We start from the raw sequence: 25,033 nt of genomic DNA on the forward strand, positions 1-25,033 counted from the left end.
GACAAAACAAACAAGCAAACAAAACAACACTGTTTTTTGTTGTGTCTGGCCTCAGTCAGCCTGATCTCAGCAAAACAAACGTCTTTTTCAGCACCTTTACAGAATGCAAAACGAGTCGGTACGCTGGTATTCCTGGAAAAACTAAACAATGGTAATTCTTTGGTAGGAGCACACGGTATTTACTGTATCTAATAATATAATATTTGTGCTGCACAATATGGCACCTACTAAAGAACACGCACAAAAGTTTACTCGGCTCAGTCGCACGCTCAGAAAGAAAATAAAGCCAAGTAAACTGAGGAACTTAAACTAAATGATTAATAAACTATTTCAATTAAAGCTAATCATTTATACAACATATCATATCATAACATATACTAATCATCTTATACAACAGTGACATGATATAGATTTTATTAATTAATAAATTTATTTATTTATTCATTTATTTATTTCTTTTTTATTTTTATTTATAAGAACATGACATACAATACCTTTTTTGCTACAGTTGCATTTTTTTGGAAATTAGTTGCTGTTATCCTTCATTATGTGAGTTATACTCACCTGCTTCCCTTTTTCTCTCAAAAAGTTAACAATTGGAAAAAATACCAAGCTTCCAAAGAAATCGCAAAAAAACCTCAACCTGCGTCAATGTTGTGAAAATTTAACGCCATAGTTCTCTAACCGTATACAACAGCTGTGCTGGAAACGCCTTTTTATCCAAATGGAGAATTGCATCTGAGCAAATGATAAGTTAATGATAAATCATAAGTTATATTTAACATAGTTATTAACATAATATAATAAGAAAAGGAGAAGATATACTCTTGATATACAACAACATGGAATTTGGCATGTTAATCTCTTTGTGCTTCCAAGTTAATGGTTGAAGATGTATTGATATTGCGCAGTCTAGTTCTTGCCACAGTTCCCATAGTAGCCAAATACAGTGCTGTCTATCCACGTCCGGAACTTTGAGACAGCGGTGTAAACTCCAGGATACTGAGGATCTGCACAGCCGTTGCCCCAAGATACGATCCCGTAGACACGACCTTCACATACCAGCGGCCCGCCGGAGTCACCCTGCAAAGAGGGAAGTGTTATAAACCCTGCACAATATCCATAAACACTGAAATCACATGCTGAACTCTTTATATTTAACATGTTAAATCAAATTCTATAAACATTTTGTCTGTTTTTGTTCATCTTGATTACGTGGTTGTCTGCTTGTTTGACACTAGTTGCATCTGAGCTTTGTAACTTCTTTACTACCGAGTATTGCTGTCCACTTCATGTATATTCAACTAAATTTGTCACCAATTAAAAACCCTAATGGTACAATTATTTTGAAATGTTGTCGCTAAATGTGTAGCTCACACTGCAAGCATCGGTTCCTCCTTCCGCATAGCCAGCACAGATCATGTTTTCTGTGATGTTGCCGTTGTAGGAGTCTGTGCTATTGCAGTGGGTGCTGGAGACAATGGGCACTGTGGCAGTGTGAAGGGATGTAGGGATACCCCCTGTGGGGCTAGTGAATCCCCAGCCAGATACACGGCACACACGACCCTCTGGCATAAAGTCCCCTTGACGGGGAAGCGTTGCAGGGGACACAAATTTATTCACAATCACCGGAGTCTGCATCTGGACAGGAGAAAGAAGCAGTTTGCATGAAAAGTTTGCAAATGTTAGAATGTTAAGATAGGTGCCATTACTACTGACATCGTTGAGCCTTTGAGCAAGCGCTGCCACTGTTGAGCCTTTGAGCAAGCGCTGCCACGTTGAGCCTTTGAGCAAGCGCTGCCACTGTTGTGCCTTTGAGCAAAGCCCTTAACCCTCTATGCTCCAGGGGTGCAGTATCATGGCTGACCCTGCACTCTGACCCTAACATCCAAAATTGTAATATGTGAAGAAAGAATTACTGTACACTGTAATCTATATGTAACAAAATATACTGTAGGATTCTATTCTATTATTATTTATTATTTAAATGCCGAATACCATTATTTGAAACAACATTGTTTTCAGTTGCCACTAATGGAGCAGTCTTCATCTCTGGGGTCAACTTTAATCCATGGTTAGATAAGTTATATACGTGAATTCAAACCATGTCTTCGAGATCTGCAAAGAAACTCTATAAACAGCACATAAAGACGTTCATAATGTTCGTAGTAACTGAATCTAAACCGCCCTGAATTCAGGCCACAGTACAAAAGAACTGCAATGTATCACAACCCTTCAGTCGACTGCAGAGGACACCAATTCCGTGTGAACCAAGAAATCAGATGGTGGATCTCACGGAATCTGTCAAGAAGCTTTCTCAGCTGGGAATCTTTTTACGGTTGTACTGTATATAGCCATAAATAAATGCAAAGGCTAAGAAAATAAGTAGTAAGAAAACTTTAATGTGGTAAAGAAAATCTTCTTTGCAACTGTGGACCAATGAATTTTTGGCTACTAATCAGAAGGTCGTGCTCAAACATCACTTTTGAAAAAAAAAAAAAGCACAATCAATCCATCAGTCAATGAAAATTTAAAGGTTTACACTCTTTATTAAGGTCTTTGGCAAATCATTTACTACCGCAGACAGAAACTGCCCCAATCTAGCACCCAAACTGAAACCTAGGAGAAAATTTTACTTGTTACTCCACCATATTCAGGTCCAAGGAGTATGCAAGTGTGATATTCAAGAGTACCATAGCCATCAGACTTGTAGCACCAATGATTGTCAAAACCATGACGATCAATATGAGAACATTATGAGCCAATTGAAGCAGTGGGGATTAAACCCTTACTTATTGGATCTGTCGAGGATAGGGGACATGCTTCATACCGGCGTGGTAAAAGAGATTTGATCAACAATTTTTACGGGAAAGATTGTTGAAGACCTACCAGGGCATGAGGGCCAGATAACTTTCTGCTGGCACTTACTAGATCTTGGTTATTAGCTGATTATAACTGGGTGTGTCCTTTAGTCATCAGGTATACCATTGGCATTCTTGATCAATGTCTAGCCAACTTTGCATTCATTATCAACCTTGTTCCAAAAATTCCAGCTTTGTCTCTAAAATCTTTGCCTCTTCTTTAGAAACAATATTGTTGTTGGATTTTGCAATCAGTTAACAAGAACCTAGATACCACGTAGTCCTGAAGTACCTCCAACACCAAATGTGAAGGAACTCTTTTATATGCCTTGTCCAATCCACAAATCACATATAGACTTTATTAGCACACTACATGACAACTGACAAAGCTGTGCAAGATTAAAGAAATGGTCTGCTGTTCTATATCCTAAGCAGAACCAGCATTGTTTGTCATGAATACAAGAATCAACTGCTTCTCCTGATTCTCTGGCATAAACCTTTTCCCCTATAATTAAAACTTACCCTCTAGTTCTCTTAAATAAAAATTAGGTACATCATCCTGGTTTGTCAGTCCAGGCATTGCCCAAAGATTTCTATGCAATATTTAAGAGGTTTTTGGAGCTTTTTGGGGGTGAAGGACTTTTTGTAAGAGATGTGAGTGGACTAAGAATTAAATTTCCCTCAAAAATCATTGACACAAAACTGGCTTTCATATACTAGGGCACATGGTTAGGGCCAATAAAATGCCATTTTGCTTTCTAGTAATTCTAGTTAATCATAATCATCTTTCCAGAACATCGTTTGGAGCCAAACATTTCATTAAATCTAGTAATAGCTTTTTTTAATGCTCTGTTTAGGTGGATATGTTGTCTGTACAAATACTTTCACCAGAAGATGTTTATAAAGTGGGCATAAAATATATTACTGAGACTGTATTCATTTTTAATCTTTTAAAGGTTAAATTTTTTCCATTGAAGTAGTGTAGCATAGTTATTGCATTGCAAAAAATGCACTCGGTGCATTATAAAACACAATACACAGTTTTCATTGTTCTTCTAATAATATAATAGAATGAGACACTGGAGGATTTTTCTTTTTATGGCTGCTCTGTCAAGCTAAATAAAGTTTAACAGAACTTAAAGGTGATGATCAGTGACAGGTGATGACACCTACTAATGTCTAAAATCAGTATTTAATTCAGTGACCTGAGCAGATTCAGGGTTCACAGCCTATAACAGGTAATTTACTGAAAACCTCACATTCACCATCACGATCTACTGTTACCACCACAATGATTATATTCCTCTTATACCACAGCTAACATGTAATCATTTTAGTTCTGGAGTCTCTGCAAATTTGATCAAGTGCATGAACAACACAATAAACAAGCCGGTGTGTTGTAATATATATGCAACATACAACATTCACTGTTTATATGAGATTTATGAGCTTCAACATATCAACTTCTGTGCACAATTTTAAAGTCGTTTTGGAATAGAAGCCCTTATTTTGTCACATATACAGTTTATCACAGCATATCATCGCATATCTCAACTTTGCGGTCAGAGCGCAGGGTCAGAATTGATTGTTAATTAAGGGCCTTGCTCAAGGGCCCAACAATGACAGCTTGGCAGTGCTGGAGCTTGAATCCTGATCCGCCAATCAACAACCGAGAAACAGTTATTACGAGCGATTCGGACTCATCATACTGTACACCAAGTGTGTTTAGTCTGGACTGAAGATGACATTGTGTAGTGTCTTACCTTAATAAGCATGATGTCTGCGTTGTTGGTGGTTTTGTTGTACAGTGGGTGAGGTACTAGGAGCTTTGGTGAGCGGTACTGTTCATTCCCTTCATACACACTTACAGAATAATCTCCAGTGACAATCCTCATGTTCCCAACACTATACACACAACACATACAATTGATCACAGTGGAAATGTGACGTAAGACTGAAATATGGAATTTGATTAGCATTTCCGAAAGCTCCGTATCATACGAGTAGTTAAACTCTGTCCGGTTTTACTACTCAGTGTGATTAGATCATATTTTATGCGGTGTTATAAATATAAACCTGAATATTACATAGTAAATCAGCTGTGCAAAGGTTAGACATAAAAAAATTCATTGCCTTATCTCTACTGTACTTTTTCTCTTAGAGATTGAATGCAATTTATTTAGTTTTATTACACTTAGTATTATACAATATGATACAGTATATATCCAGAGGTCACAGTCAACAAAAACAAGTCGTCCAATATCATAAATACAGAACATGTTGGTTCAATGCAGTTTATAACTATTTCTTTGATTAACATTTTTCTAATATTCTTTTTTTTTTTTTTTTTTTTTTTTTTGTTAATTTTTTCTAACACTGAACGATTTTGTAGGGGGCACGGTGGCTTAGTGGTTAGCACGTTCGCCTCACACCTCCAGGGTCGGGGTTCGATTCCCGCCTCCACCTTGTGTGTGTGGCGTTTGCATGTTCTCCCCGTGCCTCAGGGGTTTCCTCCGGGTACTCCGGTTTCCTCCCCCGGTCCAAAGACATGCATGGTAGGTTGATTGGCATCTCTGGAAAATTGTCCCTAGTGTGTGATTGCGTGAGTGAATGAGAGTGTGTGTATGTGCCCTGCGATGGGTTGGCACTCCGTCCAGGGTGTATCCTGCCTTGATGCCCAATGACGCTCCCCGTGACCCGAGGTAGTTCGGATAAGCGGTAGAAGATGAATAACTGAATGAATGAACGATTTTGTAATTTTTTGAACAAAAAAAAATTCATGACATTGTCTACCTTTTTTTATGTTAGTTGTCAGGTGAATCTGAATTCTGTACAAGAAATAAAATGTGCACATCTTTAAGAAAAATCTTTCTTTTTCACTCATATTAACTCTTAATGCATTTAGTTTTTATTTCCAAAGTCACAGACCACAAAACCGGCACCCTAACATTTAAATTCATCTCCTTTTGTCTCAGAGTGTTTGGAAGTGCTGCCTGCCAAACAATGAGCACGCACGTGTGTGTGTGTGTGTGTGTGTGTGTGTAGGGAAGATAGAGCTGATATTTTTACATCATCTGCTGAAGGAAACTCAGCTGCATTTCTGCCTTTAAAGCTGCCTCTTTTGTATCTGTAACGTTTGAGCCCCTATTATAATCCTCCAGTTCTCTAACCCACTGCTCCAAGTTTAAAATCACTGGAATGGATCATTTACATCCATAAAACTGCTAGAGGAAATGAAATACATTGTCAGAGAATACAGCGGCTGTAAGAATTCCAGAGCCGCATTATTACATACACATACCTGAATGAAACCTGCTTAAAAAACTTACCCTACGTTACAGTGGGCTGCTGTCAGCACCCAGTATTTGTTAATCAATGTGCCACCGCAGAAATGCTGTCCCACGATGGTCTGGATGGACACCATGTATTTTATGGAGTAAGATGCAGGGACATAGCCGCCGATTATCCGGCCTTGCATCATCTCCTGACCTGAGAAATACACATTGTGCCAAAAACAAAAACTGCTTTGTTAGAAAGTGTAAATAAAAAAAAAAATCTGAATAAAATTTATCTTTGATATAAGTGTCAATTCAGCGGTACGATTTAGATTAGAACTGAAACTCAATATTTAGGCCTTTGCTAGTGTGTATTTTTTTATATAATGCTGCAAGAAATGAGTAAAAAATATCATCATGATATGTATTAAAAGTGCATTCAAGTAAAAACAGGACAAAAAGTGACTTCTGGTTGTTTTAACTGTTACAGAAAAGATAAACGTCTGATACTTATATCATCACATCAGTCATCCTTTGTGTTACCTCATCAATGGTTATCTACATCTCAGCCTAAGCGAGCATAAAAGGGAGGACAGGTGTAACATAATCCACCGTTTCAGGTATTCAGAGTGCTAATTTGGTCACAGAGTAACTTAATCCTCTAATATACTTCCTGGCAAACAATGCTCAGAGTCTGCGATGTGATTCTCTCTCGTCTTTACAGACAAACTGATAAATACAGCATACACACAAACGTACATAAAGTTCCACCATACATCTGTAGAGCGTGAACGCATCGACCTCATGACACCGACTGGATTGCCGTTTGAATCACACACACACACACACATGCTGGATTGAAACTTAATATGCAACAGAGCACACAAGACCTGCAATCTCACAAGAGTGAAACCTCAGAGAACCTTAACGCTCTTTTCTTTCTTTTTTTTTTCAAAGAACCTTTTTTCTGTTATCATTTCTATAGTAAGAGATAATGAGAAAACACTTTTTTAGGGATGACTATTACTATCTGTCTAGGGACTACAGATGAAAAATAATCTGGCTAACTCTGGCTTATTGACAGAAACGTTTATTAATATGCATTGTCCCTGTAATAAATAATTTAATTAATTAATTAATTAATTAATTAATACCAGGAACTAACTTGCTGACATACCATGATATTAATTCTAACCAAAATAAACAAAAGGATTTTTTTTTTTTTTTTTTTGCTGTGAGAGAAATAAAATGCTTCTCTGTGTGCTCTTATTGTGATACATTCAACTTCGTAAGAAAGATGAAGGTTGAAGTTGTTTTGGTTTATTTTAAGTTACGACGCTGTTATCTTCATCCTTATCCTCACCATCAGCCGAAACTCAGCATCAGGTTCAACTCATAAATAACCGTGCCACCTAAAGAGTAAATTCTTTATATAATACATCTTAGATACAAGCGAGTCTACCTGCACAACCTACAGTACAAGGAGCTTTAAAGCTGGAACAGAGCAGAAATATTCTTAACCGTTCTGAGAATTTGGCAACGCTTCTTCGTTCCTAGATCTACTTTGGCATCAGTACGTATATAGATTCAGTTAACAGCTCTTAGCCCTGCTCATGAGAAATTACACAGACATCTGTCTGTGTAAAGAAATGATATTTATTTCCATATTAATGAAAGCATTACCGCAAGATCACAGCACATTCCTGTACAATTCATGTCTGCTTAATGTTTACCAGCTGATTTCATCTCCATCAATGATACAGTATTATTATACCTAGAAAAAGTCACTTTGGGCAAATGCTTTTAAATTCTCAACATCGTTTAAGATTATATGTGCTATTTAATTAAAAATAGAGTAAGAGCCAGAGAGTAAATGCAATATGTACAAAATATTGTCAGTATTTTTTTTTAATATCTTGATAAAGACAGGCCTGAATTTTCAGACAGAAATGATCCATTTCGAAATTGGTATAAAACTTGATCATTAATCAAAGCAGACAAGAAAATATTCAGCAAAATAAAACTTTTATGGCATGTTGAATGATTCTGAGATATATATTGAGACCTGGAAACACCACAAAAGTGAAGAAGCCAATTTTTTGGTAGCTGTAACTACTGTATTTAACCGTTTCCTCTTTCCTTCAATATTTCAAAAAGAAAGGGAGAAAAAAAAAAACGCAATCATATCTTGCAATACATATTTGTTACGCATTAAAAGTATCTTCAAAGAACATTAACTCAAATGTCCACAGTTTTACTTACAGGTGACTGCGAGAACTTCCAGCAGGATGCATACCGAAAAAATGAATAGATTCATGTTAGAGAAGAGAAAGAGAGGTAGAGAGAGGAAGAGGGATAAAGAGAGTGAGAGAGAGGATGCACAGGTGCCAGGATGAACTGCAATGAACCTTCACACCCCATACTCTGATTGCTCCGTGAAGGAAGGATCGTTTCAAGCCCTCTCGGGTTTCTCAGTTCCGATTTCGGTTTCCATGGACACCACGATGACCCAGGGGAACAAAACAATATATAATTGAAGCGTACCTTTCTTAACCCCACCCGTGACCTTTTGATTCAGACTTTCTATTCAAATCTTCCTGGCATGAAACCTATTTTGCATCGCCTTGATAATTACCCAAGAGTTTTAAAACCTACTGTGATACATCTGGAATTAATTTGAACGGTGTGTTATGATTAGTGTTATGATTAGTTCTGATTAGGTTACTGATCATCGCACGTCATTTGTAACAGATTAGGAATCGCTTGAATCACACGCAACTCTTATTTTCTACATTTTAACAGCAGCAAAAAAGAGTTTACCCATCATCCAAATGTGACCCATGAGAAAATGTAAATACATTTGAATTTTTATAAATTCATTAGAAAAGAAAAAAAAAAAAAAAACAGAAACTCACTCCTACAGTACATTGTTATGAATTTGCATAATGAGACCATCTGGGACCATGATGGACATACTAGTTTCTTTGGAGAGCTACTTTGAAAAGAAGTCTGTATACTTGGAGCTGTTCTCTGTCAGTGTTCATCCAATACACTGTCTTCCATCCCTCTTGCTTTCCTGAACAACTCCCACAAACAGAGCACAGCTAATATCTATTTTGGAGCCTGACACTGCAGGCTTCATTCATTTTTCTGGTCAATACAACTCTAATATCTCTTTATCTCCTCATCTCTATCCCATACTTCATTCCCCTGGATGCTGACCACAGGCAGATTTTACAGCTGACCTGCGTTCTACTCATGAACTCCTACTAAGCATATAAAGATTAAAAGGACCATGTTACATATAACACGTCTTTATCGACCTACTTTCAAGGTTTTAGCCCTTAGGTAATATTAAACATCTGCTGCAATGCTGCAATGTGGTGCAACTTACTTGAAGAATGCACAATTGCTAGTTGCTACACACTTTTTTGCTGCAGATGAGCATTTAAGATTAATAAGACAAGACTAGATGATGAAAGGAAAGGACAGGAGTTGGAGACAGGAGTGGAACAAATGTACATGGAAATATAAACCCAAGCATGTGACATCAAACCCAGAGATACGGAATCAGTTTCTCAACCCAGATTCCTCATCTGTATAAAGATAATACATAAATATTTTATCATTAATTTTTAAATCCATGAAAAACATCCATCAAACGTCCATCCACAAACATCCAGTTCTTTGAAATGCCTTTGAATTTTATTTATTTATTTTTTTTATTTAGAAGTATTATATATTTAGGAGTTTGGATGGTGTAACTGTGAGAAAGTGCTTTAGACATTTAGAATAGAATTTCATTTCACTTCATTGTAGGATTTTTTGTAATGAAGTACATTTTTACAATTAATGAAAATCTCAGAGCATCAAAACGCAGGATCCTAAAAAAAAAGGATTCCGAAAAACTTCTCAGTGATATTTAGACTTCACAGTCATCGCTTTAAGATCTACGAGAGGTTTTAACTAACATATTGTACAGTACATATAGGATAGCCATCCCATTCTTTCCTTCAGGGCTACTGAGAGTCTGTTGTTTATTACTCACAGTTATCCCTGTTTGATCCTTTTGCTCTCTGAGGCATCTTTGTTAAATCCCACTAACCCCTGAAACATATTGTTTCGGATTTACATAAGAATTTTAAAAAGATCAGCAAACCAGTGGGAGGATTTTAGTCTTTTTTCCAGACTACCACTATGAGATTGATTAGTCGATGTTTAAGGAGACTCAGACTGTGACTGTAGTCTCTATAATATAAAAAACGGGGGAAAAAAAAACATTCAAATTGGCCATAACAATAAAAAGCAAATGGGAACGAGAGAAGAAGTAAAATCCCGAAATGTAAGAAATTAAAAACATCACGCAAGGTGCTGGAGGAACAGTCAGTGTTTATATGAGACATCATGAGGACGATGACTCTCCAGGGATTTGCATGGAAGACGTTCCACAATAATCTAAAGCTAACAATGAAAAGGTTTTAAACAGAAACAAGAAAAGTGCGGATACGTCGAAGCTCCCTGTAGGATGTTTATTTGTAAAGTAAGACTGCTATACTGCATTTATACTGTATATACTGTCTAGGGTACAGTACAGTACATTTTTCTCCATATAAGCATATTAGATTCAAGGCTTAAGAAAAAAATGTTTGCATCTTCTACAGCATTATATTTACACTGTAGACTGGATTATTTCATTTAGCTCATCTTTTTTCATCCAAAGAGATCAAAATCCAATCCAAGAGAAGACTGGAGCTGTTATATTTGATATATACAGAGCTGATAGAAATAGAAATACTGCTGTAAGTTTCCACCAACCAAACGAAGCAGGGTGTCATTAAGGTAAAGGTGTGGCAACTGATGTAAATAATTAATTAAAAGGCTGCACACTTCTCAAGGATTTAGTTCATTATCTTGGTGCAGTCAAATGTCAGTAATTTGTTGAGCTTTGGCGCAGTGACTCAGTAGACCAGCATCTCAATACGGTGATATATCTAATATAACCAGCCATTTTCATCAGCTGTATAGATAGAATATTTTAAAAGATTTGTCTATGTATAAATATACATTTGAACAGCATTTCAAGAGCAAACACCAAATTTTGAAGTAGCACAAGCAGTCGCTTGAGCTTAGAATGATATAATCTTACGAGCCATTATAATAGTAGTTTGTATAGTAAAACGATTTTCAACTCACATTGCATAAAATAAGCATCTGATCATACAGTAGATCCTGATGTAAGTATGCAATGTTCTATTGGTTTTTCCCGAGAACACTAAGGATACACCCTGGATGGGACACCGGTTCATTTCTAGACACCAAATACTTTACAAAGTAAACCAAATAACCTTCTGCCATGTTTTGGGAGGATGGAGCCCTGAGGAACCTGGATGAAACCCAAGCAGACACAAGTAGAACATGCAAAACAGACTGTAACCCGAGCTGACGCTCAAACTCAAAAAAACAGACTTTAGAACTTTATACAAAGAAGCTCCCATGAAGACATTTGCCCTCTGCTCCACCAGGAATTGTTTTAGAACTGTAACCGAAGCTTGCAGCACCCAGTACTGTTTCATGACAAATACTTCAGTCTCTTTTACACGCCCCCTTAGTGTTTATCTCTCCTGTGGAGAGGTGTCCACTCTGACAACACCCACAGTCAACAGCGTGAGAGTGAAGAAAGCTCTGATTTGATCACTGGGCACCAAGGGACCCGTCTGCTTTGTCGTGTACTAGGTCAAGTCCAGTAGTTCATTCTGAGACAACATAACATGCTAACAAAAGCTATGCACAAAAGACACGGTTTTATTATAAAAGCATTATAGGAACCTCTAGCAGTCCTATTTGAACATTTCCCAAGCGTTTGATGGCGACTGCGTGTGGTGAGTCTTTAAGCTTTTTTGTGATATATTTCTATATAAAGAAAGCCACATTAAATTTCTCTGTGTGAAATATGATGGATCACACACTCTTTATTTTGCATCACTTACTGTAATGGAACTACACTCGACCGACAAAAGCGTTCGTTTTCAAATGCACAGAGTAATAAATCAGACTGACACTGAGATAAGCAGGATACAAATGGACACTGGTGACATGTCTGCATGGCTGTCTTCATAAATCATACAATGACACGTGTTCTGCTTGCATGGCATTTAGATTTCATTATTATTATTAACCGGTGTGTTCAGCAGCAGGTGCTAACGATATGAATCAGGTCTGGAGAGTAGTGATCCTTGTCCTGACTATGATGATCCGAGGTAGGTATCTAAAGTTTAAAAAAAAATTTCTTTATCCTTAATGTAAATAAGATATACCTTTTATTCGTCCCACAATGAAATCGCATGTCTAGCTGAAGTCTTTAGAGTTCTAAAGCATCACAGTCATATCTAATTCTAGTAATCATATCTAAATTATAGGAACTGCGTCAAATAATTTTCATATCAATATCTATCCATAGCTGGGTCTATACTATATTAGTCTAATCTTTATCTCATGGGACAAGAAGACGTTAGCTGATCTTCTGTATGTCAAACATAAACCTGCTTTGTGTTTTCAATCCTTCTTTTTGATTATCAGACTCGCTGACCCAAAGAATCATTGGGGGCCAAGAAGTCGTGCCTCATTCCATCAAGTACCAAGCATCTCTTCAATTTGATAGAAATCACTATTGTGGAGGAATCCTGATCCACCAGCAATGGGTAGTGTCTGCTGCCCACTGCTGGAGACCGTGAGTACTGTGGCCATGTTTACCTTTAAGTACATTTTACAGTACGTTCTACCCAAAAGCTTTGTCCAAATTAATTTCGTAGACATCCTTATCCATATTTACATGTTAGTAAAATTTGTAAGATTCTAAGACTATGAAGACAAAGTATTCTGTGTTTAGTATTCAGTTATCCAAGTGTTCTTTGAAAAGTGGTAGATCTTCACTATTTCTTTGATGATAGTATTTTCACAAATGTAGTACGCAGAGCAAACTCCGTCTGAAACTCCTGACCAATCCAACCTACTGCTGCACAAGTTTGTAACCAGTCCCACTTGCTCTAACAGACACTGTTGATAAATCCCATCTAATTTTACAGATCCCTTTGACCAATCCCTCCTATTCCTTCAGATACTCTTGACCAATTCTGCTCACTTGTGCAGAAAGTTTGACTAATTCTACCCACTCCCAGAGACACTACTGACCAATCTCGCTCACTCCCACAGATACACTTGACTAATCCCTCTTGCTTCAATAGACATTCCTTGATCAATCCTGCCCACTCCAGCAGACATTCTTGACTAATAATGCCCGTTCTTACGTTTTTACCTGCTCCTGCTCCTGCTTGTCAATCTTGTCTGCTTTTACAAAAAATTTGATAATCTGGCCTGCTCTTGCTCTGGACAGACACTCCTGAACTACACTTAATCACTTATGCAGACACTCTGGATAAATCCCAGACACTCATGCAGACACTCTTTATCAATCCCAGACACTCATGCAGACACTTTTTATCAATCCCAGACACTCATGCAGACACTCTTTATCAATCCCAGACACTCATGCAGACACTCTTTATCAATCCCAGACACTCATGCAGACACTCTTTATCAATCCCAGACACTCATGCAGACACTCTTTATCAATCCCAGACACTCGTGCAGACACTCTTTATCAATCCCAGACACTCATGCAGACACTCCTTATCAATCCCAGACACTCATGCAGACACTCTTTATCAATCCCAGACACTCATGCAGACACTCTTTATCAATCCCAGACACTCATGCAGACACTCTTTATCAATGCCAGACACTCATGCAGACACTCTTGACCAATCTCAACCATTCATTTAGATACTCTTGATCAATCCCAGACACTCATGCAGACACTCTTGAACCAGTCCCATCTACTTCTGTAGACAATCTCCTTGAACCGATCCTGCCTGCTCCTGTAGACACTTTTTACAATGTTTGTGCAACCATCAATCCACTACCTCACTCAGTTCACTTCTATGTTAATGTGCCCTTTTTTCATCCACATGCTTAATATTTTATCTGACCACTCACTCCTGATCACCGAAAAGTAAAAGACTCCCAATTTCCAATACTTTTTACTCACACAGTGATTGACACACAAGTGAAAACACAAATATGAATGGTGAGCTAATACAACTGCTTGTACAATACATTTGCTATAAATCTGTCCAAAATGATATCTGTTTCAAGATCACGGGTTGCTTTTCTGCATAGCAATTGGCATGTTCTCTGTCGGATAGGAGCAACATCATTCAGGTGGTTCTGAGCGCGCACAATCTGGTAGCTGAAGACGGATCTGAGCAAGTGTTTAACGTGTCCAAGATCATAACCAACCCTAGCTACAACCTAAAAACATACAATGGTGACATCATGCTCCTGAAGGTGAGCAGTGCCATATAGTTCTCTTATTTTTAGTAGCTTACTTCAGAAAGGTAGAACAGACAATCTGATATCTAAAGGAAAAAAGATACCAATTCATTTTAAAAATGTATGAAATTTGAGGGGGGTCATGGTGGCTTAGTGGTTAGCACGTTCGCCTCACACCTCCAGGGTCGGGGTTCGATTCCCGCCTCTGCCTTGTGTGTGTGGAGTTTGCATGTTCTCCCTGTGCTTTGGGGGTTTCCTCCGGGTACTCCGGTTTCCTCCCCCGGTCCAAAGACATGCATGGTAGGTTGATTGGCATCTCTGGAAAATTGTCCCTAGTGTGTGATTGCGTGAGTGAATGAGAGTGTATGTGTGCCCTGTGATGGGTTGGCACTCCGTCCAGGGTGTATCCTGCCTTGATGCCCGATGACATCTGAGATAGGCACAGGCTCCCCGTGACCCGAGGTAGTTCGGATAAGAGGTAGAAAATGAATGAATGAATGAATGAAATTTGAGCTGCCTGTGACTTGTTATTTCCACGTCCAGGATGTCGGCACAAAGTAAGGGTGTTTGTATTGTTCTCAGTGATCATATTGTGCTTGGGACCCCTATAGAAAATGTGTTTCTAATTTACAATTGTTGTATTTCACAGCTGAGCCAACCGGCTGTTCTGAACGCCTATGTTCAGCCGGCTCCTCTCCCGGATGACAGCACACCTCCTCTAGATGCTGGAACCACATGCACAGTGAGTGGCTGGGGGGTCACACGCGTCTACAGCTTTTTCCTGTCCCCAGTGCTCCGTGCTGTGGACGTGGACTACATCCCTAACTGCTCTTACTTCTACTACTACAGGGTCAATGAGAACATGATATGTGCCGGATCTCGCTATGGAGGCAAAGACTCTTGCCAAGTAAGACAAATCCTTTTTTATCTATCCCAGCGTCCCACAATAGACATATGACACAATAATGATTTTTTTTTTATGCATAAAATAAAGGAAGCCTGCTTTTAACAATCTTACATAGACAACAATAGACGCATGACACAGGAAGGACAGTTTTGACTATAGCTTCATTAAAGCAAGCCCAAATTATAGTATGAACACTTCATAGGCTTCATGAACTACATGTAAACATGTGACAGTAAAATTGTTTGTGCTGAAGCTTTGGTTTATTAATTGTGGGTTATTTATTTAATAATTAAAGTGGTGAAACTGTCCGTATGCAAAAGAATGGCTAGAATCTATCAATGCCAGCTCAGTGAGAATTCCTTGCAGTGAGAGACGGTGATATCTGTTAAAATGTCTTGCTCTGCAGTTGGACTTAAATCTTCGGCTGTAATTTAATTTTCTCCCTTTTAAGCATTTTTAATGATATTTATATTTCTGGTTTCCACAGGGTGACTCAGGGGGACCCCTCATGTGCAATGGCTTTTTGGAAGGTGTCGTGTCTTGGGGAATAGGCTGTGCCAATCCCTATTACCCAGGTGTCTACACCAAAGTGAGGAATTACAGCAAGTGGATCAGTGGGATCATCTCAAGTGACAGTCAGAACTAAAAAATAATCAAGAACGGTTTTAGTTTCTGACTAAACCAAGCCTCAGTTATAAGCGATTGATTGTAACTATGCATGCTACGCAGGACACATGTTACTTTAGCTTAAACAGGGGAGGAAACAACCTTGGTGTTTATCCGTATGCATTATTCATTAACTAATTAAAGTGTATTGACACCTGCTGACACAGCAGTGTCTAGATTAATGATCATATAATGTCTCAGCACATTTTAATTTCATTCTTCTCTGTCATGTGGAATATGCCTGCTTTAACTTGTGAACATGGCAAAAAAAATGCCATGCATGAAGGTTTTTTTTAACAAATTTCGGCCATAAAGATGAATATGTTTAACTGATTGTTGTTTATATCTCAGAATAGAATAGAAAGGAATAGAATAGAATAGAGATGTTATTTAAGGGTATTAAAGAAAAGAAATCACGAAGCAGTCAGACCATTACACACACACACACACACACACACACACACACACACGCACACACACACACATTCACACATTAAAGATTTGTATGGGACTGGAACACATTCACTGGATGTCATTATAATCAAGTTACACAGATTTGACTTCTCTCTATACAGCAGGCTTAGAGTAGGAGCAACAGAACGGGTTTTCACTCACTTCAAGGTCAATTAAACATTATAGGACCAATTTAAATTTGATTTAGATGATTAAAGCATGGATTCGGGGCTTTACTGAAAGTCTGTCAAAAAATTATGCACATTTGCATCAATGCAAAGGAGTAATAATTAAAATAATAACTCAGATTTAATCATTTTTATGCTAATAATTAATCCTGAAGCATGTATTTGCTGTTTTTATGTTAATAAGAAACACGCATCAGTCAAATTAAGGTCATCCAAGTGTTGATTCAGTTACACATGGGTTCACTGTTAGTATAAAGCTGAGCAAGCAGTAAAAAAAAAAAAAAAACACTATGGGTCTCTTAGTGATTGCAAGATTCTGGATTATTTCTAAAGAATAAGGAATTGGAAATTTACTGTTTGTTCGATGATGCCACAGATGATGATACCAAGCTACTACTTCTTAAAACTGCTACCACTATTAATATTACTACTAGAACACTATTACTATTATCACTACTGTTAATACTGATATACTAATACTAATTGTTATTGCTGATACTATTAATACTGTCAGTAATACAACTAATACTGCTCTGATTAAATGTTTCTGCTTTTCTAGTTTATAATCCTAAACAGTGCAATACACAATCCTTCAATAAAGGATTTAATTTGTGTGCCCACATATAGACACAGAAACAGACACACACACACAATAGTAGAAACACAATTGTTGGGAATAGAAACACTATCCTCAACTGTGTTTACTCAAAGACCATTTGAATCAGAATTAGAATCAGAATCAGGTTTACTGGCTAATTCTGTTGACACACACAAGGAATTTGATTCCAGCTGTAGGTGACTCTCAAAAGTACAGACATAAATAAAACTATACATTTAGCTGTGACTATACGAGACAAAACATTCAAATCAAGACAATACAGACTATACGAGACAATACAGACAATGTGAGACAATATACACAGTGCAAGTATTAAATAGGAATACAGAGTATATGACAGTATATGAATAACTCAATTTGAATGAAGTAAGTACAGTACACACTAGTATAATTTCCAGTGACACAGCTGAATGTGTTGGATGTGACAACATAATTTACTTCACAGGAAATACAACCCCTGTCTGACCTTTTCTACAAATATGCGAACATTTCTGTTGTGACTGAACTTGATTATTGCCTGTTAAAATTCAGCTAACAAGGTTTTTGCTTGAGCCTTTCCCTGCCAGATCATTATACAGATTATGTACTCTAATATTTTTACAATTTCTAATAGTAATAATAACCACCGATATTTCAGGATGTGTATAATGTTTTAAAGTCTGCTTGATAAGATGTCCTTATACAGACATCAAACTGTTGCAACATCCGCACGATCATATTGCACATTACGTGCGACTGTCACTAGGGGCGAAATCTGACAGTCGTGTCCCTTTGTCGTGTGCAGTGTGAAGGCGGCTTTAGAAATGTGACATTCCAATTCCTGTAATCATTACATTAGTCAGTGTGCATGCATGCACACAGAACTCAGTTGTGCCTGGAGCGTGCTGAATCAGGAACACTTTCTGGATCCTTTTATTATAATGGCTAAAACCAACAGCAGTCCACAGGATTTAATTGCCCTTTCTCTGAAAGCGAAGACATTTGCATACTCTCCGTACAGCAAGTTCAGAGTAGGAGCAGCTCTCCTCACACATGATGGAGCAGTTTTTACCGGTAAGGAGACTTTACACTTTAGAGTTTCGTTCAGTACTGATCAACTAAAAGGGTTCAGTGGCACATTGAGGAACAAGCTGAAAAAGATAACAGTGTGTACAGTAGCTTAAGAGTTCATGTCAACAAATCTTTTTAAATGAAGTGAAACTACTACTAATATAACTTCTACTACTACTTTTAATAAAACTACTACTGTATAACTACTGATGTAATTACTACTACTGATGCTGCTGCTACTAAATATTGTTTCTTCAACTTCTACATGTACTACTACTTCTATCACTACTGAAACTATTACTAAAATAACTATTATTCTTATTCTTATTCTTATTCTTATTATTATTATTATTTAAATTACTATAACTACCCTTACTATTATCACTTCTACAGCTGCTGCTACTACTAGTACTACTACTAATACTAGAAGTACTACTTATAGTACTACTATTACAACTAACTGCTACTATTATTAAACTACTACAACTATGACTATAACTATTAAACTGTTAAAACTATTGCTACTAGGAATAAAACCGCTGCTGTTAATACTACTAGTACTGTAATAGAGTAAAACTAGCAAAAGTTATATAGTTATTCTTGTGCATGAGGCTTTTTTTGTGGTGTTTCCTGTAAATAAATCTTTAAACACAAAGCTACAGTATTTTATGTTAATGATTAACACAGTTGTGGCTTAAATTGTTCTTACAAATACTGTTTCTTTGTCTGTGAAGGAAATATTGGGGATGACACTAGTGTGAGAATTTTGACAATAAGTGGATAGCTGTCTTTTTATTCCAGCACACTGCTAAAGAAGTCAAATAAGAATGCCACACTTAGCTTCAAATACTGTACTAATGTTGTTGTGTACAACAGTGTCTAACTACATGTTGTGTGTATTGTTTCATTTGTCCATCATAAAGGATGTAATGTAGAAAATGCTTGCCTCACTCTTGGCATCTGCGCTGAGAGAGTTGCCATCTCCAAAGCTGTTTCAGAGGGACATCGAGAGTTCAAGGCCATTGCTATAGCCAGGTTGTAAATATTAATATTTACTTTCGGGTCATTTATTTAGGTAAATGAAATGTTTTGATTACGTTATTAATGTACTTTTTTTTCCATAGTGACATGGTGGATAATTTCATCTCACCATGTGGTGGCTGCAGACAGTTTATGAGGGAGGTTAGTTGACTGACCGTACGGCTCCTTGCTCAACACAACCCGCATTATGTAAAGTATTTGATTTTGTGTGTTAAAGTGTTTCTTTCTTTTGCAGTTTGGCTTGCAATGGGAAGTTTATTTGTCAAAACCGGATGGCTCTTTCATAAAGAGCACCGTAGAGGCACTCCTTCCTGTCTCCTTTGGTCCTGAAGACTTACTGAAGGGTGAAACGATTTGCACTAAGGAAAGCCTTTAGATTATTTCACTAAAATAGACACACTGGCAATTGAGAATGATAATGTTGACTGTATGTAGGCTTATGTGTCATTATATTTATAAGATTAATGTTTGATGAAATGTATAAACCTTTATGTAACCATTCATTGGTATTGAAATAAAGGAATTTAATATTATTTAAGAGGGTATTCAGTGGTTTATTCATTGCCAAATACACTTTAATGCCTCATATTCTTACACTGCTGAATTCTTAGTTTTAATTGGTCAGAAGCTGATTAATTTTCTATAAATTTTTCTATAATACATATAAGGAGACATTTTTTGTTCTTTATAGAAGGAGTCAACTGTACTCCGTATGTACTGATTCATTTCAAGGTGGTGCCGTGGATGGCTGCCTTGGCACAACTCTCTCCACTGTACCATAATTATATTTCCTGCTTCATATCTATAAGTACTGCATTATCAGAACTGTCAGTCATCATATCCTCCGTATATGTTATACACACTACTGCTGCTGTATATTGCACAAATGCAAAATATTACACAATATTGTTATTTGCTGTTATATAACTGATCAGTCATATATTCTGTATTAATATTTAATACTCATACTGTCTATATTGTATCACATAGTCTGTATTGTCTTGTATAGTCTGTTTTGTCTTACATCGTCTGTATTGTCTTGTTTAGTCTGTTTTGTCTTGTATAGTCTGTATTGTCTCACATCGTCTGTATTGTCTTGTATAGTCTGTATTGTCTCACATTGTCTGTATTGTCTTGTATAGTCTGTTTTGTCTTGTATAGTCTGTTTTGTCTTGTATAGTCTGTTTTGTCTCACATCGTCTGTATTGTCTTGTTTAGTCTGTTTTGTCTTGTTTAGTCTGTTTTGTCTTGTATAGTCTGTATTGTCTCACATCGTCTGTATTGTCTTGTATAGTCTGTATTGTCTTGTATAGTCTGTATTGTCTCACATTGTCTGTATTGTCTTGTATAGTCTGTATTGTCTTGTATAGTCTGTTTTGTCTCACATCGTCTGTATTGTCTTGTTTAGTCTGTTTTGTCTTGTATAGTCTGTATTGTCTCACATCGTCTGTATTGTCTTGTATAGTCTGTATTGTCTCACATTGTCTGTATTGTCTTGTATAGTCTGTATTGTCTTGTATAGTCTGTTTTGTCTCACATCGTCTGTATTGTCTCGTATAGTCTGTTTTGTCTTGTCTTGTATAGTATAGTGTTATTTATGTCTGTACTTTTGAGAGTCACAAACAGCTGGAACCAAATTCCTTGTGTGTGTCAATACACTTGGCCAATAAACCTGATTCTGATTCTGATACAGTGTCAGTGCTTTTGTACAGAGGAATTTTGTCCTTTCTGTTGCTGTGGTATAAGAGGAATAAATACAGGAGACAAAATACCAATATTGTCCATGATTTTTTATTATTTTATTCCTCCTTTATATACTTATATACTGTAAGATTCATGCCTACGATGCCTAATACTTTTTACTGTAATAAAAATAAAGCCACACTGCTACAGGTGTGACTGAGCATGCGCACTTTCCGCCAATAGGAAGCAGGTAAACATTGCCCTTGTTATGTAAGCGTCAGGACGAACGGCGACGTTTTTTTGAAAATAATTGTATTTAATTTAACGATTTACTGTAAATCATGTCGGTTAAACACGCTCTTAGTCGTGGGCTGGAGTTGGGAAGGTCGCTTTTTCAGCTCGGGATCCTGAAACCTGCGGCCCGAATTGCAGTGAAGTTCCGAGGTGAGCGCCCGTGGGTGACTCAAACAGGCCGCACTGTTCATCCTCGGACTTTCCTGCCTGCACGCTACCGGTATTACCGCACGTCCCTCAGCGGCCTCGCTGCGCAGCTCCAGTCCTCCGGCTTCAGGAGGCTGATAGCAGGCGGATCTCCGAGAAACCGAGCCGTTTTTCTGGCATTCGGTGTCGGCTTGGGTTTGATCGATCAACAGCTGTACGAAGACCGAAGGAGTGCAGCGACATGCCAGGAAATCCAGGTGATATTTTTAGCTATCATACAACACTGATCCTGTTCATCACTGGCAAGTACCATTAAAGGTGAAACTGTAATGTTTACAATTAGAGTCAAGTATAAAACAATATTTAGACACAATTCATTTCAATTTATACAACTGAGCAATTAAGGGTTGCTCAGGGGCCCAGCGGTGGACCTGGGATTCGAACTCATGACCTTCTGGTCAGTGGCCCAACACCTTAACCACAAGGCTACTAGACCACGTCCCATTTTCCGACACCCAACTCGAACAGAACTGCTGTTCACCTCTTAGAAAGATTGAATTTACAGATTTAAAATTGACCAATAATAAGTTACAGTTTATTCAAGTCAAATCAATACCAGGTTATATTGTCTTTATTTAAAGCCAAAGAGCTGGGCACTAAAACCCCAGTGAATAAGTCAGATAGTAAGCAATAAATGGCATTTAAATAGACACATGGATATAAAGTTTTTAAATTGAGTTTTAAAATGCTACAGGATCAGAGGTACTTCTTGGCCTACACAAAATGACTATGAGAATAGTTTCAACTTGTTCTGATCATTAATCGATTTATTGTTTATTTTCACTGACATAAAGGCGTTTTTCATGAAGAAGAAGGAAAAGATCCAGAGCCCTTGGAAACCGTTCTCCTGTGGATATAAACTGGAGGACTATGTGATTGGGAAGCAGATAGGAAAAGGTTGCAATGCTGCTGTCTACGAGGCTGCAGCTCCTTTTGCCCCCCCTGTGGCAAACAAGAAGTGCTCCTTGGTAGAGCTAAAACAAATTGGAGAAGAAACTGACATCAAAGCACCTTTACAAACCCCCAGTTCATACAGCTACCCCCTGGCTGTAAAAATGATGTGGAATATCGGGGTACGTTCAACACCGCTATGAACAATTCACTGTAGTAAACAAGCTGCTTTTTTGTTCTCACGGGTTTTTGTTGGCTCTGCGTTGCATTGCAGGCAGGTTCTTCAAGCGAGGCGATCCTTAATGCCATGTCCCAAGAGCTGGTTCCGGCGAGTCCTCAGGCTCTGAGGAAAGATAAAGGAGAGCTTGTCCTGAGTGGGTGAGTCTGTTTAGGCATGATGGTGTGTCCCAGATAACAAGTTACATCAAACGGGCAGTTGGCTATTTTTCGAGTTGCTGTTTTTGTTTGAAAGTACACTTCATATTAAAAACGAATTCCATTTTGTTGAAATAAAGTCAGATACAGACTGCACCTTTAAACCTGCAGGTTTGACTTAACGTATTCTGTTTGCAGTCATTTTGGAAACACTTCCAAGAGAGTAACGCCTCACCCCAACGTGATCCGGGTGTATCGTGCCTTCACAGCCGAGGTCCCGCTTCTGCCTGATGCTTTGGAAGAGTACCCCGCTGCCCTGCCTGCCAGACTCAACCCTGCCGGGCTGGGCAACAACCACACGCTCTTCTTGGTCATGAAGAAGTAAGATCTCTAAAATGGCACCTCTAAAGCAACATATAATGAATAATGTAGTATAATAAACGTAGTATATGTTACTCCTTATTTATTTTTCTCTGAACATTGTGTTGCTGCAGTTACCCGTCTACACTGAACCAATACCTGCAGGTGTGTATACCAGGCTCTAGACACGGCTCCATGATGCTCCTGCAGTTGCTGGAGGGTGTGGATCATCTGTGCAGGCAGGGCATCGCTCACAGAGATCTCAAATCAGATAACATCCTCCTGGAGTTTGACTCTGGTTAGTGCTCTGTACATTTCTCACAAATCATGGAGTGTAAATATAAGAACTAGTCGTAAAACAGCTGAAATTTGTTTGTCCTGAAGCTGGCTGCCCCAGACTGGTCATCACTGACTTTGGCTGCTGCCTGGCTGAAGAGCGTTTAGGACTGAAACTGCCTTTCACCAGCCGCTATGTGTACCGAGGAGGGAACTCCTGCCTCATGGCACCTGAGGTACAGTGCTGATTCTCTTCATAGATAATGGATTTTTCAAACAAGTCTCACTTAGCTTCATAATCATCCTGGTTTGAAGCTTTTATTTAAATTTCTGTTTTATCTCATATTAAAAAATACAAACTTCTGCTTTAAATCCAATATAAAAGGTGTTTAATTTAATATACACCTGTGCAGGTGGTTACAGCCGAGCCTGGCCCCGGTGTAGAGATCGATTACAGTAAGGCAGACGCGTGGGCAGTGGGAGCCATTAGCTACGAGATATTTGGTCAGCCGAATCCGTTTTACGGTGCCAAAGGCTTGGAAAGCCGCAGCTATCAGGAGAATCAGCTGCCCCTTCTGGGTTCCAACGTGCCCTCAGACGTGCAGCTGGTGGTGAGGCTGCTTCTGCGCAGGAACCCTAACAAGGTAGAAGCTTCTCATTCAACCTCTATACTGCCATGAGTTACATCTGAAGCAGAAAAATTTTTTTTTTAACACTTGCCTTCTACTTTTTTTTTTTTTTTTTTTTTTTTTTTTTTTTTTGCCTTTAGCGCCCAACCACACGTGTGGCTGCCAACATCCTGCACCTGAGTCTTTGGGGTAAACGTGCACTAGCCAGCCTGAACCCTGCCAGCCTGGGGAAGATGGCTGACTGGCTTCTGTGTCACTCAGCTATGGTTCTCCTAAAAGGCTGTGGGGGCGGTGCCTCAGTGGAGGCCGAGCTACAGAGAGGATTCCTCGCGAGCCTGGATCTGGAGGAGCTCCGCATGGCAGCAGGATACCTCACGTACGGACTACAGCCCTCGGCCGAGCGTTAAAGTCTGAGCCGCCTGTGAGAAGACTGTTGTAGAAGAGAGACAGTAAATTCCTGAGTTAACACTGGAAATAATGGCACTTTATTTATGCTCTATGTACACGCACTTTCATAAGTTATCTGTTTTTATGTAGTCAGCATTATGTGGAGTGTCAACAATCACCTACAGATATGTTTCTGTTAAATAGACAGCTTTTATCACATGAAATAAACACAGTCCATCCTTTTAAACTAGCATGTCGTCTCGTCACTAAACGCACATCAGACTTTCTAATAATACATTTTTACTAATTATTTCACAGATTATCGACATTACCAGAATGCTCTTTAGGGTTAAGGGTTCATTTTTGTAAGGAGAAGTTTATTTAACAGATATGGAAGGAGTCTAGAAGCTCCATAGTTGTTGTTTTTTTTTTTTGTTTTTGTTTGTTTTTTTATTCCTAAATAAACATGTGGAAATAGGAAGT

The 25,033-nt window shown here is 38.2% G+C and overlaps 4 protein-coding genes across 4 annotated transcripts; 3 read left to right on the top strand and 1 right to left on the bottom strand.

Moving 5' to 3' along the window:
- Positions 1-283: 283 nt before the first annotated feature.
- On the bottom strand, positions 284-8,453 carry zmp:0000001088 (trypsin). Its single transcript, XM_060893897.1, has 5 exons — positions 8,399-8,453; positions 6,191-6,350; positions 4,625-4,766; positions 1,378-1,641; positions 284-1,083 (listed from the first exon to the last, which is right to left on the bottom strand). Exons 1-5 carry the CDS (start codon positions 8,451-8,453, stop codon positions 913-915), a joined length of 792 nt encoding a protein of 263 aa, XP_060749880.1. The 3' UTR covers positions 284-912.
- A 3,888-nt stretch (positions 8,454-12,341) lies between these two features.
- Positions 12,342-16,077, top strand: LOC132862060 (trypsin I-P1). The gene is made up of 5 exons (XM_060893898.1): positions 12,342-12,393; positions 12,713-12,863; positions 14,398-14,539; positions 15,174-15,431; positions 15,919-16,077. Exons 1-5 carry the CDS (start codon positions 12,342-12,344, stop codon positions 16,075-16,077), a joined length of 762 nt encoding a protein of 253 aa, XP_060749881.1.
- A 2,112-nt stretch (positions 16,078-18,189) lies between these two features.
- Positions 18,190-19,986, top strand: cdaa (cytidine deaminase a). The gene is made up of 4 exons (XM_060894091.1): positions 18,190-18,410; positions 19,331-19,442; positions 19,532-19,589; positions 19,684-19,986. Exons 1-4 carry the CDS (start codon positions 18,209-18,211, stop codon positions 19,822-19,824), a joined length of 513 nt encoding a protein of 170 aa, XP_060750074.1. The 5' UTR covers positions 18,190-18,208; the 3' UTR covers positions 19,825-19,986.
- A 1,377-nt stretch (positions 19,987-21,363) lies between these two features.
- Positions 21,364-24,797, top strand: pink1 (PTEN induced kinase 1). Its single transcript, XM_060893870.1, has 8 exons — positions 21,364-21,829; positions 22,427-22,705; positions 22,798-22,901; positions 23,097-23,279; positions 23,393-23,556; positions 23,643-23,770; positions 23,948-24,178; positions 24,304-24,797. Exons 1-8 carry the CDS (start codon positions 21,473-21,475, stop codon positions 24,568-24,570), a joined length of 1,713 nt encoding a protein of 570 aa, XP_060749853.1. The 5' UTR covers positions 21,364-21,472; the 3' UTR covers positions 24,571-24,797.
- The last annotated feature ends 236 nt before the right edge of the window (positions 24,798-25,033 follow it).

Source organism: Tachysurus vachellii, chromosome 19 (genome assembly GCF_030014155.1).
Source record: "Tachysurus vachellii isolate PV-2020 chromosome 19, HZAU_Pvac_v1, whole genome shotgun sequence".
NCBI classification, from domain to species: Eukaryota; Metazoa; Chordata; class Actinopteri; order Siluriformes; family Bagridae; genus Tachysurus; species Tachysurus vachellii.